General features: G+C 39.4%; 3 protein-coding genes across 4 annotated transcripts; 1 reads left to right on the forward strand and 2 right to left on the reverse strand.

Moving 5' to 3' along the window:
• Nucleotides 1-4,340: 4,340 nt before the first annotated feature.
• On the forward strand, nt 4,341-5,694 carry LOC135671274 (calmodulin-binding protein 25-like). Its single transcript, XM_065179302.1, has one exon. It carries the CDS (start codon nt 4,806-4,808, stop codon nt 5,430-5,432), a length of 627 nt encoding a protein of 208 aa, XP_065035374.1. The 5' UTR covers nt 4,341-4,805; the 3' UTR covers nt 5,433-5,694.
• A 500-nt stretch (nt 5,695-6,194) lies between these two features.
• LOC135671273 (dihydrofolate reductase-like) lies at nt 6,195-9,003 on the reverse strand. Its single transcript, XM_065179301.1, has 6 exons — nt 8,791-9,003; nt 8,630-8,722; nt 8,446-8,544; nt 7,738-7,779; nt 7,193-7,424; nt 6,195-6,555 (listed from the first exon to the last, which is right to left on the reverse strand). The coding sequence occupies exons 1-6, from the start codon at nt 8,986-8,988 to the stop codon at nt 6,392-6,394; spliced, it is 828 nt and encodes a 275-aa protein (XP_065035373.1). The 5' UTR covers nt 8,989-9,003; the 3' UTR covers nt 6,195-6,391.
• Nucleotides 9,004-11,936: 2,933 nt separating this feature from the next.
• Nucleotides 11,937-16,505, reverse strand: LOC135671275 (calmodulin-1). Of its 2 annotated transcripts, none has more exons than XM_065179303.1 (2): nt 16,278-16,505; nt 11,937-12,534 (listed from the first exon to the last, which is right to left on the reverse strand). In XM_065179303.1, exons 1-2 carry the CDS (start codon nt 16,351-16,353, stop codon nt 12,161-12,163), a joined length of 450 nt encoding a protein of 149 aa, XP_065035375.1. In that variant the 5' UTR covers nt 16,354-16,505; the 3' UTR covers nt 11,937-12,160. The 2 variants fall into 2 exon arrangements, with proteins under 2 accessions (XP_065035375.1, XP_065035376.1); XM_065179304.1 differs by lacking the exon at nt 16,278-16,505 and adding an exon at nt 13,527-13,910.
• Between the last annotated feature and the right edge of the window lie 596 nt (nt 16,506-17,101).

Raw genomic sequence — 17,101 nt, forward strand, 5'->3', positions numbered from 1 at the left:
GATCAGATAGAAAGATAGAGACCTAAAATAGGTTAGTAGCTAAAGAATATCGGTAAGATATTGACTATCACATCTGTTTTACATAGAATTTAGATCTATTTAGACATCACATTCTCACCCTACTGAAAGTGTGCAAGCTGAGATTCTTCTTGTTGTAAAAAGGAGGCTACTAATCAATTTTGACTCTTTCTTTCACATACAGGTAAAAAAAAAAAACCTATGTATTATTGTCTTTGTTAATGTCAATGTCAAGGTGATTGTATGGATTAAGAGTCAACCCAATTTATAAAACCATTTTCTTGACTTATGTTCTTCTCAAACAGTGGGTAATTAGATCCAGATTCTCTACTAACATTTTATAATAATAATTCTGACCCAATTGGTCTAAACTTCCTCAAAATGGATCGAATCAAACTATATCCAATGAACTCTGAATTATCCCAATGGTTAAGCTCTAAATAATGCTAATGCTCATGTTCTAAGGAAAAATAGATAAATGAAATATATATATATATATATATATACATGATTTTAATTGAGTTATATGTAATTTCAAAAGCGTAAGCTAACAGGAAAAGATCAGAGGTATAACGGATTCTTTAGAGTGAGAGACTCAATCGCAGCCCTTCTCAAACCCCCTTCCCTCCACTCAATCACAGGTCCTCCTCCGGTTGGCTTCTAGCCTAGTCCTAGAGCTGCTTCATCATCCCTTGTGGTCATTGTTTCCTCGATAGACAAGGTAGTCAAGAGTCTGAAAACTCTTCTTCGGCTTTCATCTCTTCTTCGAATGGTCAATGGGATGCTAAGCAGGACATCTCATAGGCCCAGGTAATATCCTGATGTCCTCTTTCCTCAAAGGAGGGATTGTTCTTCACCTCTAGAATTTTTGACCCAATTAAGAGGTCGTTTGATGACTCCATTTTGTCTGATTCTGATGAACTCTTGGAGTTAAGGAAACTTTGGTATGGATCTCTTCTAGGTAGGTTTTTTATGAGACCACCTCCTATTAATGTTATTCGCTCTTCGATTGCTCCATTGTGGTCTCCGGTCTCCTCCCCAAATCTTTGATACGGGTTTTGATTTTTTTCCTCTTTCGTTTTGAGTTTAAATCTGATATTTTGAGGGTCTTGAATAATGAGCCGAGGACGATCCGGGGTGTTGGTGAACAGATGCACCGTGGCTAGTGAGTCACGACCAAATTCATGGGTCCATGTCGGGAGTCTACGATTAGTCGATCGGGTCATCGAGGTTGATCACATCCATGGGTCGGGATGCCGCTTCCGTTTGAGAAGGGTGCCTCTCGCTTTGGATGCCGGTATCATCTTCGGGAGGGCGTCTCTCGGTCGGGGTGGTCACGCTTCCGGGGATGACCACGCTCTCCTACATAGAAGGCTCTCGTCGGGTGGTTCTCGACTTTGGCCCCTCGACGATTAAGTTAGTGCTTGGTTCCCTCTCTTTTTTCCTCTCTCTGGTCAGATGTCGGTCAGGAGCTTTTTATACTAATGTGCGAGAATTGATCGTATGCGGGTTTGGCGTGGCATCGATCCCCAAGGTCGGGATGTCGCGTCTGTTTAAGGAGGGCGCCTCTTGGTTTGGATGCCAGTATCGTCTTCGAGAGGGCGTCTCTCGGTCAGGGTGGTCGCGCTTCTGGGGAGACAGTGCTCCTGCACAGAAGGTCCTCATCTGGTGGTTCTCGACTTTGGCCCCTCGACGATTAAGTTAGTACTTGGTTCCCTCTCTTTTTTTCTCTCCTTGGCTAGATGCCGGTCAGGGGCTTTTTATACTACTGTGTGAGGATCAGTCGTACGTGGGTTTGGTACGACGATCGATCCTCGAAGGGCGAGGTGGTACATTCATTCTGCTCCCTGACCATAGAATTTAATAGGCTCTCACACCATCGCTCCGCTCTACTTGAATTTGAGACATATTCGATTAACTTAACATATAACTCTTTGAGGATCCAACTACAACAAATGGATTGGTGCCTAAAAGAAATATGTCATGAATTTCATCAATCCAGAGGTTTGGGGTAGATCAACTCCACATTGGGCCAGTCTCCATTTATTCAAGATATCTAAGAGGAGTTAATCTCCACTAATTTTTGCCTCCCATTGTTGGAAATCTTTGATGGTGCTACCAACCTAGGAAAGCATGTCGTTGCCTTTTAGACTCGAATGCCCTAATGAACCGTATCTTCTTAATCACTTTGAGGGGTTCAATAAGAGAATGATACACTCATCTAAAATCGCTTTCTATCAGCTTCTTCGCTTCACTAGCAAAGGAGTTCGAACTCTACTTTCTCAAAAATGTATACTAAGGCTCACGATGATGATGTTTCTCGAATTAAGACAAGAAGAAGAGGAGACACTCTCGAATTTCATCAATCGATTTATCAACAAGATCTGAGGCATAAGCAATGTTCACTCCTCGCTTGTGATTCGGTCCTTTATGATGGGACTAAAGCCCTCATACTTTTTTTAGTCATTGGTAGAAAGGACACCAACAACGATGCTTGAAGTACTTCAAAAAACTAACTAATACATTGCCATCGATGCAATAGTCTCGAGCAAGCACGGGAAACCCACAAAAGATCGAGACAAGAGCGACTACAATCCGCTTTTGTCCCAAGGTTGCCACGACGGAGAAGAAATGAACAACCTGACCTACCTTCCCCGAGGTCTGAACTAATCCTCTAACTAGAACAAAATGTTTGTTACGAACAAGAAAAAAAGGTTTGGAAAAACACTTTAGACCAATTAACTCAAGGAGGATATCAATATTATATGTATTAGATAATGCTTTAGTTGTCTTACAATTATCATCGGGATATTTTAAGAGATGTTCTTTGGAAAAACACTTCTTGGAAAAAAAAAAAATCCCTGAAGAGAGAATCATTTTGTAGGAATTAATTACCTACATAGAATCAAATATATGACCTCTCTAATATCATGCCAAAGATGTTGATTGCATAATCACTAATCAATGATCCAAAGAAACTTGTATGGTTCGAAAAGGATAAGTCTATATTAAACTCCAAGATTACCCAGCCACCAGCCCTCTGACATAGTTCACGGTAATAGGCCATGCATTGGACCTTACTGTAGCTGTTCAAGTCAACACTTAAAAAACTGGCCTCCCAAGAACAGAAAGAAAAACAACTGACTCCTACACCCAAATGTCAACAAATTAATGCCATTTTGTCTGCCATCAAAGCAATGGAGAGAGATGCCCAGAGGTTGGCAGGGATGGTGAAGAAACCAGCAAAGTCCTGTTATCTGGACCTTGGCTAAGAGTGGGTTTGATAACACATTGGAAATGGAGGGCTCCATGTATATTTAAAATATGAATCAATACTTAATATTTTTAAAATTATATTTAGTTCAAGTAATATATTGGAGGTACTCAAATGCTAATATTACCTCAAGATAATATTAGCATCTCAGTATTTGTGGGATACTAATATAATTTTTAAATTTTAAAAATATCTTATGATTTTATCTAAAATTATAATATTATCAAAATAATTTAGTTACAGAATAGCATGATTTATATTTTTTATAAGATGATATTTTATTTTATTTATTTTTAAAAATTCTTTTGTTATTTATTATATATTTAGGCCATATGAAAATTTTTATAAGATTACATAAATGCATACATTCGTTTCATTTATTTTATTTTATGTATTTAAAGTAAAAATTATATATTCACTTTTTAATATTAAAAGGGTAAAATTATCATAAAATATTCAATAAACTTTTGAATTATAATTTTATTAAATAATACATATATCAGTATATATTTAAAATATAATTTTATCTATTATTTCTCAAGCACTTACGAAATTCTTCGAGATTTTGGGACCAATAGTCATGCATCTAAATAATCCATGGACAAGAAGAATCAATGTGGAGGTGACTTGCTCTTTAATCCTCTTAGTGTGACATTGCCACTAGTACTTGTCCGTGAAAGATGATCTCTAATGGTCAAGATCACAAGTATAGAACAAAGATGGTGGGAGATTCGATGAAGTGGAAATTTTGGAAGATTTGATTGACTTGGATAATTGAGATGCTTAGGCGAGAAGGCTTGTAATGGGCGGGAGAAGAAACAGATCGTAGCCGTCAGCTGGCTGATCAAACGGCTTTGGTCCATTGTAGTAATTTCACGGGCAGCAGATCGTAGCCGTCATCTGGCTGATCAAACGGTTCTGGTTCGTTGTGTCAACTTCATGGGCAGCCACGACGAGAGGGAGGAGCAACAGATCGTAGCCGTCAGCTAGCAGATCAAACGGTTCTGGTCCATCCGAATGGCCAAACCAGACGGCATCCTCACTTGGACGTGACGCAAGCGGATCCCACGTCACTGCTGACGCGCTCTTATCTCCCCCATTCCTCTTTTCCCCGTAACAACCATCGACGTGCCCATTAATTGCACCGACGACTCTCTACCAGATTCCCCAACACGCGGTGGTCCGCGTCGTAAATAATGGTAAGTTTAGGGGTTATCGGTTCCGTCTCCGGAAAGGTGGCAGGACCGTAAAATTTCGACGGCACTCACGAACCTGCGCGTGGGTCCCACGGACGACGAGGTCTGACGGTCAACGTCACGATTCTCCTCCTAAATAGGTTTAAAGGGGGAGATAAACTATGAACCCTACCGCTCCGACACGAAACGCCGTCACCCGACGCGGACGATTGAAGGACACGTGGCCGACGGACGCGCCTATTAAACCCCCCATACCAACTATCCGAGTTCTTTGAGAAGCCCGTCGAGAGCCCGACGGGAGAGAGATCGAGCGGACGATGAGCATGGCGGAGAATTGCTCGGTGCTCGATCCGTGGATGCACCGAACGGAGTCGGCGTGGATCAACGAGGCCTTCGCCCGCGACAACGAGGCCCTCACGCGAGCCCTCCAGATCTCCCTCTCCGACACCTCCTCCTCAGCTTCCCACGACACCCTCTCCTCCGTCGCCGCCACCACCTCCACCTCCCGCACCCCCGTCCTTCCCCCTCGATACCAAGTCACTTCCCCTCTCGGAGACGTCGCCGCCCTCCGCGGCCGGAACCCGCTGGCGCCCACCCCGGCGGGGAGGATCTCGAAGCGGAGGTTGCGCCCGTCTAAGCGAGCGCCCACCACCTACATCAACGCTGACCCGGCCCACTTCCGGGAGATGGTGCAGCGGGTCACCGGCGTCCGGCTGGACGGGGATCTGGCCGAGCCGCTGGTGAAGCCAGAGCCGGTGCGGCCGGCGGTGGTGGGCGCCCGCGCGGTCCTGCAGCAGACCCACCTGCCCACGCTCGACACCTCGGCGTTCTTGCTGGACCGGGACGAGGGCAGCTCGTTCGGGCCGGCTGCCGACGTGCCGGCTTCTGACTTCGACGGGCTGCTCCCGACCCTTTCGTCCCTCGACTCGTGGGGCGTCATGTAAAGGACGCTCCTTTGTCGATGCTACTGTTGGGTTCTCATCCTTTCATTTCATCAAACACTTGGTGGAAGCGAGGCCTAACGAACACAGTTTCCTGTTCTAACTTCCATGATATCTTCCATGCAATTGCATCTTGAAGGTAGCATATGATATGACCACCAAAGAGCATAAAAAATTGCAAGGCAAAGATCTCACATTACTTTATATCTCAAGAAAAAGAGTTTGGGATGGAAGATTTCTTAATGGAAGCTCAAAAATTCCTTTCTTTTTTGCTCCCTGATATCATATGCATACGGAGGTGGAAAGCCCTTCACCACCTTGTGCACTGGAATCGGGGTCAAAATTGGACCCCCGAGTCAAATTTGTTGACCACCAAACCAGGGGCCACTAAGACTGTTCTATAGGGTCTAAAAGCTAACAGGACCAAGTCAAAGATGTTGACTTGATCTGAACACCCCACTGCAGTTCTGATCACAGAGTGCTTTTAGGATGCTGGCTGACGTTCTAATTACGTGAGAATGATGCAATTTATTATTGTGTTGCATGATATCTATCCACCGGGTGGATTTGGATTGTAGGCAGCAATTGTGGAGCCCAGGGGGATGGGTCAACTCTGGTTGAGTCGAATTAGATTCCAATGGAGTAGGATTTCTACATGATCAACTTAAATAGGAGATGGTTGTTTGCACAAGGCTTCATGATAAAAATATTCATATAATTATTCCTAAATAACTGAGACAATAAATTAAATGAATCTGTCACTAATGACTGAAATGATAGAAAGATTAAATCCTGATAATGTTTATAAGAAACAACAACAGATGGGAAATATATGTGATCGACATTTGTGAATATAACATTCATTGAGTAGTGTTCATGTAGCTGTTCAAAGAAAGAAACAACAGTTGCATGTCATTCCATGTTCTTTTCTTTATTTTACTTACCAGTTCATGTGGTGAAACCTAAGCTGCACTCGGAGCTTCGATGCATTTTGGATCAGCTATCGCTTCATGCTTGATGTTGTTCATTTCACATTCAACATTCTTCGGAACAGAAGTACCGCAAGCGAATTCACTTCTGGTAATGCTTGCAGTCCATTCCGATAGCTGTTTCGCAGCTGCCTCATCTGTCAGCAATTATCAATTCTCACATCAAAATTTTGTGGTACAGAGAAGTGCATCTGATACAAGACAAACAAATCATATGAAACAACACAGTACAAATTGCTTCACAGAATGTAATATATGGACCATATATCTCCTGTACACCAACTCATATATATGCTATTATTGTTCAAGTGGATCTAGAAAGCATTTTTTGTAAATTTTGTTTCTAGATATTATATCTAATTTCTTATCCAAGACCTTTGGAGGTTAAAAATTTATGCAATCTTCACATGGAGCATTTGTGTTGCATCAATCCATCTGAATTACTGCTAACTTATCAACTTGTAAATTTTGTGTTTGCTGTGTTGTACATGTTGATTTAACAAATCGTCTGATATTACTCTCATGTTGAGGGCACTTTAATAAAAGAAAATTCCTAAAAAATATTGATATCTTTGATCGAAGATGAGCTCAAACACAATCTTAGTAAACTTGCAGAGAGCCACTTGAGTCAGACAGAATCTCAAGCAATTCATACCTTATGCAAGAACTAACTCCTGTTTGTATACCATCATCTTACTCTTGTACCATTCATGCTGTAAGTTATAATTTGGTTCAAGTGGAAGAAAAAAAAAAAAAGAGGTAATAAATACCAACCGAGTCTAGGGACAGTGTGGCCCTGGGGATGCCTCAGAATCAAAGGGTTGTCAAAGGCAGCAGCAAGCTCCTCAGAAGGCAGTTTCAGCCAATCTTTCTCTCCAATAAAGTGCACAGATTTCACCTTGATGGGGTCCTTGTAAGCAATGTCACATATGCTTGGGTCTCTGAACTTGCTACCTGATATTGAAACCAAAAATTTTATTGGTGGGTGGTCCTTCAGTACCTTCCCCTGTCCAGACATGATAAAGGTAAACATTAATTTAATTTGGACAATCAACATAAGATAATACTAGGAAACGTATTGTGTTAAGGCTTCTATTAGCGATATATATTGAGCAAGTATTTGTTTCAGATCTAAAATCAATTCAGCTTTGGGAACCAATCACATTCTAGCTTGCTTTTACAATATTCATAGTTTTACACCATAAGTTGTTGAGTTCAGATAGAATTGTGTTTTACAGAATGGTTACGGCTTGAACAAACTAATAAAGATGGAAAAAGCAGATATGTTTTCCTTTTATTTTTTAAAGACAGTGGCTTACCTGAGCTTGATAGCCTATCAAAAGTGCTGATAGTGTTGCACCCTGTGACAAAGGAAAAGAAATCATTAGTCTCTTGCAGATCACCATGGCCAAGCCACTTGCTGGGGTTGAAAGAATGAGAGAGTCTTTCTCATAAAGACTATTAATTTGGAAGAAGGAGATGAAAAAGCAAAACCTCAAGATCCCTTCCTATACCTACCTGAGCATGATCTAAGAACACAGGATTTATTCAAAAATAGCTTTACATCTACTCCGATCAAGTCATGATTGATGAGGTAACCGTAAATGCAGCATTCAAGAACATGCAAAGCATAACTATTCAAAGTTGGAAACAACTCATAAGTTCTTAATTTTTGATCTGAAGGATGTAAATATCAAAAGTTAACTATTATCTAATCAAATAATAATAAAAAAATCATTTCAAAATTTTCAATCAGAAATTCTTCTTATTATCAATGAGTATCAGAAATTTCCAACAGCTTGGAAAACTAATGAACAAAATAAGGATTTTCTATGATTCAGACAAAAATATTACCAATTTAACAATGAGGCATATGCTGAACAGGACAGATTCACCACCAATTTAACAATGAATAAAAAACCATAATTATTTATTATGAAGAGGGATCGCTCTGCAATACGTTAACTCTACTATCAAACCAAGTTAGCTTGCAGAACTAGCATTCCATTATCAACGATGCACGAAACCTGAGAGAAGCCAAGCAATCCATGGAAAGGGCCATTCTTTGTGATGTAGTCACACAGATAAGAGATACACTCCTCGAAATTCTTGTATTCTGTAAATTCCTATATAACAACATATCAAAGCTATCATGAGTTGTTGTCGCACCGAGATCGAGTTATCGACTGAAGCCCTAATTTAGGACATTACCTTGTTGAATTGGAACCACTCAAAGTATGGTGGTGGAAATATGCCTTCTATGTCCGACTTCCCTCCTGCTGGATATACACCATCCGGAAAGTCCTGTAGGTGGAAGAAGATGATGTTAACAAGACTTCTTTCTAGAGAGAGAGAGAGAGAGAGAGAGATACCAAGTGGAAGTGGTGGAAGATGGAAGGATCCCACTTGCTGATTTGTTTGCGCAAGAAGCTCCCACTGGTTCGAAAGCCATGGAGGCAGAGAACCTTCATCTTCTTCTCTTGCCCATCCATCTTCCTCCTTTCCTCCTCCCCTGAGTTGTGCAAGCACAAGAAGAAGAGGAAGATGTCGCGGCCCGCCTCTCTTCTCATGTGTATTAATAGCGCATGGCGGGTGGTTAGTTGCTACCTACTTCCAATTCATCATCGCTGCCTCGTCCCAGCTACCACTTTATGTGACGACTGGTAGTTTACATGCTTCGATCACCGTCTGATTTGATTCATTTTCTAGCATTTATGAGAATGATAGCTGAGGATATAAAGAGGAATAACCTTTGTATATCAACAAATACTAGAAGACCATAATACGTAGCAGAATTATATAGAAGCATAATCAAACAGAACATCAAGATATACGTGGAAAACCCCTTGAAGGGTAAAAACCACGGGACAAACTAGAGATAATCCACTATGAGAATAATAAATATACAAATCTCAATCTCTTGCCCTAAACCCTAGCAACAACCACAAGAGAATAACTGGGATACAAGGATCACATCACTACTCACAATATCTAAAACCTTCCCAAGTAATCACAACAAGAGTCTACTGTAGATTTGATCTAACCTGAGATGAAAACACTACTAGATGATTGAGAACAGTCTCTGCTCACAATATCTAAAACCTCCCCAAGTAATCACAACAAGAGTCTACTATAGATTTCATCTAACCTGAAATGAGAACACTACTAGATGATTGAGAACAGTCTCTCTGCGTTGTCCTTGTCTTCTTCCCTTGTTCTCCTTCTTCTCTTTGGAATCCCGTGGCTCTCAAGATCTACCTCGTTGCTGTCTTTTTATAGCATTTTTCTACTTCTAAAACGTAGCCACCACACCCCCTTAATCTTAATTAGGGTTATGTTAAGAGGGGGTGTGGGCTATGGGCTGCCCTAGCCTATATGGGCTGAATATGGGCTATCAGCCCAACAATAGCAAGATTTTCCCAACTAAAAAATCTCGTTATTTTGTTGAGAATAATCTTCCATCTTAACCTGTATAAATAAGAAAATATTCAATAAGCTTCAATGCAAAATACATCTTATATCTTGCTTAGAGCAAGTTTGCCTCTCGCCGAGTCCAGTTTGCACTATAACAACGCCCCAAGTGTTGCTTTTGGTGAAGATCGACATCTTCGACAGGAGTATTATCTTGCAGGGGCATGATAGCAGATAAAATTTCGGATCCAGTTTGCACTATAACAACGCCCCAAGTGTGGCTTTTGGTGAAGATCGACATCTTCGACATGAGTATTATCTTGCAGGGGCATGATAGCAGATAAAATTTCTCCAATTGTACGAAGAAATCTTACTACTTTGTTAAGGAAAATTCTTCCTCGTATAAATAGGAAGAACATTCGATAAACTTTAATGCAAAACACATCTTTTATCCAATAAGATAGCTGATTAGGAACTAACTTTAATCCATATTTATCGTCTTAAATGATAAAGTTGTCATATTATTTTATAAAGGTTGGTAATTATTTAGGAATACTGATTGTATTCAAATTATTTGAAGTACTATTTAGATTCAAGTTTTTAGAGGATTAGGATTAATTAGGAATTCAAAAAGAAAGTAGTAAGTGAATTAGGACTTTATGTGATAAATACATGGTGTATTTATAATATATAAAGTCTTAGTAAAAGAAAGGAAAAAGGAAAATATTTAGGTGCTTCTGAATTTTTCTCAAAAAGAAGGTCGAAGGAATAAAGTAAAAAAAATATATACTCATCAATATGGAGATTATTAGGTTTGATAAATATTTTATATGTGTCAATTAAATTCAAAACTAGTTAGTGAATTAGGACTTTATGCGATAAATACACGGTGTATTATAACATAAAGTCTTAATAAAAGAGAGGCAAAAGAAAAATATTTAGGTGCTGCCGGATTTTTCGTAGGTAAAAAGTAAAAAAATCCTCATAAATATGAAGATTATTAGGATTGATAAATATTTTATGTACCAATTACATTCAAACAAGTTGAAGAAGTTCTAATTACATTAATTTTTTTTAATAAATTAAGATTTATTACTATAAATACATATCTCAAGTTCTTAGTAAAATAGAGATACAAAGAGACACTTTAAGTGGGTTATTTTTTACTATAAGAGATCTAGTGATGAACTTAATTTTCTCTATAGACAGACAAACAAAAAAATATCAAATATTTTCTATTCCTTAATTGTTGATCTCCCCAAAAATTTTTGAGAGTTCGAGAGAATTCCCCCACAGCAGGAAGTTCTCTCTTCCAATATATCTTAATCAGTACTGTTAGTGTAAACACCTTTAAGTCGTGGTCTCGGGGTCGACGCGGCTTGGTTCGGGTCTGAATGGCGGGGAATCGTTCAAACATCTCCTGGGTGCCCTTCGCCTACGCACCCAGTGTGAGGCGCCTCGTCTCCGGTCCTGTACACGGGTCGGGTCGGAAGCTCGGCCCGACCTATCCGACGATCAAGTTAGTGATGTGGAGTGGCGTGATCTCTTTTTCTCTTTTTTTTTTGCTTAGAACACGAGGGTATTTATACGGGAGCTTAGCGTTACCTGGAGCGCCTGTCCGCAGGGAGCAGGATCGTACATCTGATGGCGTCTGACATTGCGATTGACGTGTCGTGAGGAGACGAGCCTGAGCAGTCGTTAATGGGCCTCGGTTGGCGTTTTGGCCCATGCTGGCCAGGTGTTGTCAGTCTGTCAAAGGCGCGGGGCGTCAGCTGATGTTACAGGAGTCTTATCGTAATTACCACCCCTATCAAGTGCAAAGTTCTCTCTCCTAATATAACTTAATCAGTACAAATATGTCACATGAAAAACAAGTGATAACTCTGTGTCAACCCAAGCAGCAAGATGATGGATTGTAGTGTAGTACAACCAGTTAGCTGAGATGATAAATAAGTGTTCTAAAAGGAACAAGCAAACTACCTGAACTATAAGCATAAGCACAAAATTAGTTAAGGGTTTTCCAATGACTAAACAAGGAAACAAATTGCAAGCGAAGCACATAGGTATGCTTGGTCAAGCAAAGGGCAACTGTTCCAAGACGTAAAAATTAGAACAAGACCGCAAGAAATATTTATATAAAATAGTTCCATCGGAAATCAAACGCAAACGCTTTAAAGTCAATGAAGCAACAAAGTCAAGTTTAATGAAACAATTACTGATGAAGGACACCCAGTTCTAATTTTCCAACTAAGGCTAATCGGATGTAACTACCGGCTGGAAAATAAAATGACATTTTACAACTCACGCCAACTTCTATCTTATTGTGAGGAATCACTTCGCCATCATCACTTTCACAAACTCCTCATAGTTGATTTGACCATCACCATCAACATCGGCCTCACGGATCATTTCATCAACTTCCTCGTCTGTAAGCTTCTCGCCAAGGTTGGTCATGACGTGACGAAGTTCAGCAGCAGAGATGAAGCCATTCTGATCCTTGTCGAACACTCTGAAGGCCTCCTTCAGCTCCTCCTCTGAATCTGTATCCTTCATCTTGCGAGCCATCAAGTTAAGAAACTCGGGAAAGTCGATTGTACCATTGCCATCAGCATCAACCTCATTTATCATGTCTTGTAGTTCTGCTTCAGTAGGGTTCTGACCCAAAGAACGCATCACAGTTCCAAGCTCCTTAGTTGTGATACAGCCTGTTGGAATTCCACAGAGAAAAAAAATCCAATTCAAAAAATATATAACTAGAAATTTTATTCTTCATATTTAAAAATTGACAAGTAAATCTAATTTCAAAGGCTTTTTCTTAGCTTACGAATAAAGCCAAGATTCAGCAACAAAAAATCTATTCAAATCTGCGACTGAATTCCATCCAAAACTACAGGTCATTTTCTTTAACTAGATTTTTTTTTCCCCAATGTATAAGCAGCAAAGGCAGAATTTGAGCCCAAGACCATAATCTGGTCATATGTCTTTCGGGTTATGCAGTTCTAGAATTATTCTGATCATGTTTAGGCAAACAATACGGAACCCTTAAAAACTGTAAACAGATATTAGTTAACTAATAAGGTAGGCTAGATAGACATCAGTCATCAAAACGATCAAGCCCCTATGGCTTTGATATGCTCAATCGTATTAACAGCATATAACTGCTGCTACCACTAGGAGAAATAGAATCTCATGTTTTCCACTTAACAGAACTGTGAGGTTTAGCTCACAAGCTTGAAATGAAGCATATACAGTGTCTGAATGAATCTGTCAAGTAGATAATTAAAAAGGTCCTAATAACAGCATTCGAGAAGCAATCTTATAGCCATTATTATCTCTATCAAACAAAACAATTGCTATAAATTCAAAGAACTTTATTCATTGACACAACGTATAACTAACATATGTAGTTAAATACATGATTTGTCTATACTATACAACACAAAAAACATTTAGTATCTAAATAGAAGTCACTATCCAAATAGACAGTTACTAGAGCAACAAGATGAAAAGCAAACAACTTGGACGCATGCAATGTTCACTTTGCATGTATCACTTCCGTTCCTAGTTGTGATACAACATGTCCCCTGTCCAACCAATGCAATCTGCCTAGAAAAGTTGTTGTTTGATAGGAGGCACACCATCCTAACAAGTTCTAACATTTACAAGATGAGCGGTTGCCATCACTGAAAATAATCACCTGTGTACTCAGGGATAATTTCATTGATCTAAATACGAGCGAAGAAGATACACCATAAGCAAAGAAATAAACAATCATTCAGTTTGATAGATATTCCATATCTCCATCTTGGAAATCACCTGGAGAAATTCAAAAAGTGAAGATAGGAAAACAAGTTAAAAACTATATATATGCAAATCCATACACAAGAAATTTGAAACATAAATTTGTCATGTATCACACAGAGATTATTCCCTCTAATTCTCCCCACATTTCCACAATGCTGAATATAAGAAAAAAGGACATTTATCAGACATCATGTGGCCAGATGGACATACTGACATAATAACTTGGAATAATAATGAGTCTAGAACTGCATAACCCTAAAGACATATATGACCAGATTATTAGTACTAAACTAAACCAATTCAGTCTTATATACTAGTACAACCCATCATCAACTCCTGATATGGGACTATTGGAGCATTGCATATCAAACCATCCAAGATTTTATCTTCCTCGGCTCCCAAAAGAGTTCTTGGTGTTCAGGAGTAACAACACGAGCAAATCGATTGTTAATGTCTTTAAGTATTCCATACAACTTAAATATAGCAAACAATATAATCAATTGTTAACCTTTTTAAGCATTCCATACAACTTAAATATAGCAAACGATATAATCAGTTGCTAACCTCTTTGAGTACCTTCCATATACACACATTAAACAATTCGAACCATTTCATTGATAATCTACCTAAAATTTCATCTGAAACTCTGTTCTTTTTCTCTAGGACATTCTAGATATGAATTAATAAATGCACTGCACTTCTCCATAAACTTGCATGTGTACAAATGCAAGTAAGAAAACACGCATCTCCATGATCATGTACAATGTGAGATCAGTATGACACATAATGGACAATAGTATCAACCAATCTGCCAATATCATGTTGTGCTGAGGCCTTGCTTTGACTTTGTTAATAAAATCAATAATCATCAAAAGACCTAAAAAAGATTCACACCCAAAAAAACCAGGGAATTCCAGCAAACGCTATGCTTGAGTCATCAGATTGAGCATTTGAATAGTTCTTGCATCACGATGCTGAGGCTCTTCCAATGATCAACCACACACTCATAATGTTACCTACATCTTAGCTACAGAATTACATTTTAGAAGCAAAAAAGAAACTTCCATTTTACAATTTTAAATAAAATGCCAGGTTCAGATACCAGTCAGTGAGACCAGCTTGGTTCCATCAGGGCATCGACTACTTCAGAAAGTAGCCAATAACCACAGTTTACCAAGTACGGCAAAACATTTGGTTTCTCCATTAGATAATTTCTGAAGAATATGCCAGATGGCAAGATGGCTGGTGATATCTACCATGTTGTTTTAGATAAAAATGGAAAGGTAAAAGCTTCTTGCTGAAATAAACAACTTAATAAGGCTGAGCTAAATCTTTTATGAGCTAGGAGGCAAACTTCATGGTAAGGATGAATTTGCCTCCAGAATTATGGTTTATTTCTTATTTAAAACTCTGAATAATCTTATTGACTAATTTAATATGTAAATGAAACAAACAAACAACCTTTGTAGTCTGACTCATGCACTTAACTCTCTTTTGACCTAGGTGGTTAGCAAAGATTATTGGGGCAGGTCCACAGAAATAGTTAAGAAATTATCAGTGACTCATCATAGCAAAGTAATAGCACATCAAATAGTTTGAAGGGAACATTTATTGAAAACAACAAGAGATAAAAAAGGTTATTTGGTTTGATGTCATGTTGATACTGTAGTAACAGCTAATAAAACTCAAAAGTAGGTAACTTTCCCCACCTGATCTCTGATAATAAAGAATAGTGATCTCATCAATCTTGCATCCAACTATTATGGAGCAATACTGTGACCACTTCCAGTTTGCATTTGTGCATTAGCTAGGAATGACAGTGTACTAAAAAGATACCAAAACATGAATCCTCTCAAATTATGCAGGTAATATGCATCTTATAAAAAAAAATTTAGGAACAACCAAATAATCCAAAAACGAACACATAACAAATGTTTCTTTTTTATTTATGAGAAGGAATATTCATTTGCAACCATCCTTTGCTAAAAGTGCAAAAAAAAAAAGCAAACAGGAAGCATAATACACATTTTCTTTATATGTTCATGGTTATGATGAATACTTTGTCCTCCACGTCTTTCAGAAATGAGGATCAGTAAAAGAAAAGATACAAAAGTAATTTTTATTCTGGCTGCAAAAGAATTATCTACATGGTCCTGAAAACCATACATATAGGTATAAGTTTTACTTAAGAGATACAAGAATCACCAGACAGATTTTTCACTCAAAACATATCAGATTTCACCAAATCAGCAGTAGGGTCAAATTAGTAGAAACAAATAGTGATCTTTTGGTATTGTAGAAAGAAGAAAGCTGTAGATCTAGTAAAAAACGTTCACATCCAAAGAAGAAAGATTGTGAATAATCATAAAATATCTCCAATGAAAAAAGGAGAAGAAAAGCTAGCGGAATGACACTTAACAGCCTGTCTGTAATAAAGCATCGAAAGTTATCATGCAATTTAAAGCATGAAGAGATTTTTAGACTTGTTAACCCTCAAGTACCAACACGTCTAATTGACATGATCAAACACCAAAAGGTGAATAGAAAAACCATGAAAGAACAACATTTTGCACAGGTCTAACAAATAAGAAAAAGGAAAAAAAAAAAGAAAAAGGAGAGCATAATGGGATCGAGAGGGTCTGACCATCGCCGTCCTTGTCGAACAAGCTGAAGGCCTCCTTGAACTCTGCGATCTGGTCGTCGGTGAGCTGCTCGGCCATGCCGCCTCCGCAGATCGATCGATCGAACTCACAAGAGAAAATTAGGGAGATCTGGGAACAAAAGGGGAACAAGAGGTGGTGGCGAAGCAGAGGACGCGAGCGTTTTATGCCCTCGACTTCGCACCCCGCAGAGATCGATTCCACCACCACCTTCACTATGTCACATAACGGCCAAATTACAAGGGCCGCACGGTGGAACGTTTTGGGCACACCGACTTTCATGTACCCCTTCTGTGGCTGGCGAGGATAATGGGTCCCACCCCAGCCTTCCATCACAGACGATGGTACACGAGAGGCCGCGTGGCAGACTAGTAGAAGACAGTAACGCGCGTTAACGTCCCTGTCTCGTCGCTCCCGTTTCGTGAAGTACGCGAAACGGAATTAACGACGGATTCACCGGCACGGTCAGCACCGTCAGATTCCGATCGAGCGGCTGATGTGGGACTCAACTGTGTCCACGAATCTTAAAGAAGGGTAAATTCGTAAATTTAGGGTCATCAACTGAGTGGCCATTTATGGATAAAATTCCAGTCTTGACCCCATGCGTTGACCGGGAGAGACGAAGGTTACGTTGCCCCATCTCTGACCGTTAACTGAAGACGGCCTTGTCATCTAAACCGTCCATAATTTTGTGCCTCCGCAGGAAACGACCGCGCTCAGATTCAATGCACATCTCCTCGATTGAAAGAAAAACCAATAAATAACATATTTGCAATGAACTCGTGCCACTAAAATGGATTGATCCATT

Source organism: Musa acuminata, unplaced genomic scaffold (genome assembly GCF_036884655.1).
Source record: "Musa acuminata AAA Group cultivar baxijiao unplaced genomic scaffold, Cavendish_Baxijiao_AAA HiC_scaffold_1138, whole genome shotgun sequence".
Taxonomy (NCBI): Eukaryota; Viridiplantae; Streptophyta; class Magnoliopsida; order Zingiberales; family Musaceae; genus Musa; species Musa acuminata.

Excerpts from the sequence above, each read along its gene's own strand:
- LOC135671274 (XM_065179302.1), top strand. The coding sequence starts at position 4,806 with ATGAGCATGGCGGAGAATTGCTCGGTGCTCGATCCGTGGATGCACCGA.
- LOC135671273 (XM_065179301.1), bottom strand. The coding sequence starts at position 8,988 with ATGAGAAGAGAGGCGGGCCGCGACATCTTCCTCTTCTTCTTGTGCTTG. Across the intron at positions 7,780-8,445 it reads GATTGCTTGGCTTCTCTCAG|GGTGCAACACTATCAGCACT; the intron begins GTTTCGTGCATC and ends CCTTTGTCACAG. Across the intron at positions 6,556-7,192 it reads CCACACTGTCCCTAGACTCG|ATGAGGCAGCTGCGAAACAG; the intron begins GTTGGTATTTAT and ends AATTGCTGACAG.
- LOC135671275 (XM_065179303.1), bottom strand. The coding sequence starts at position 16,353 with ATGGCCGAGCAGCTCACCGACGACCAGATCGCAGAGTTCAAGGAGGCC. Across the intron at positions 12,535-16,277 it reads GTTCGACAAGGACGGCGATG|GCTGTATCACAACTAAGGAG; the intron begins GTCAGACCCTCT and ends GAATTCCAACAG.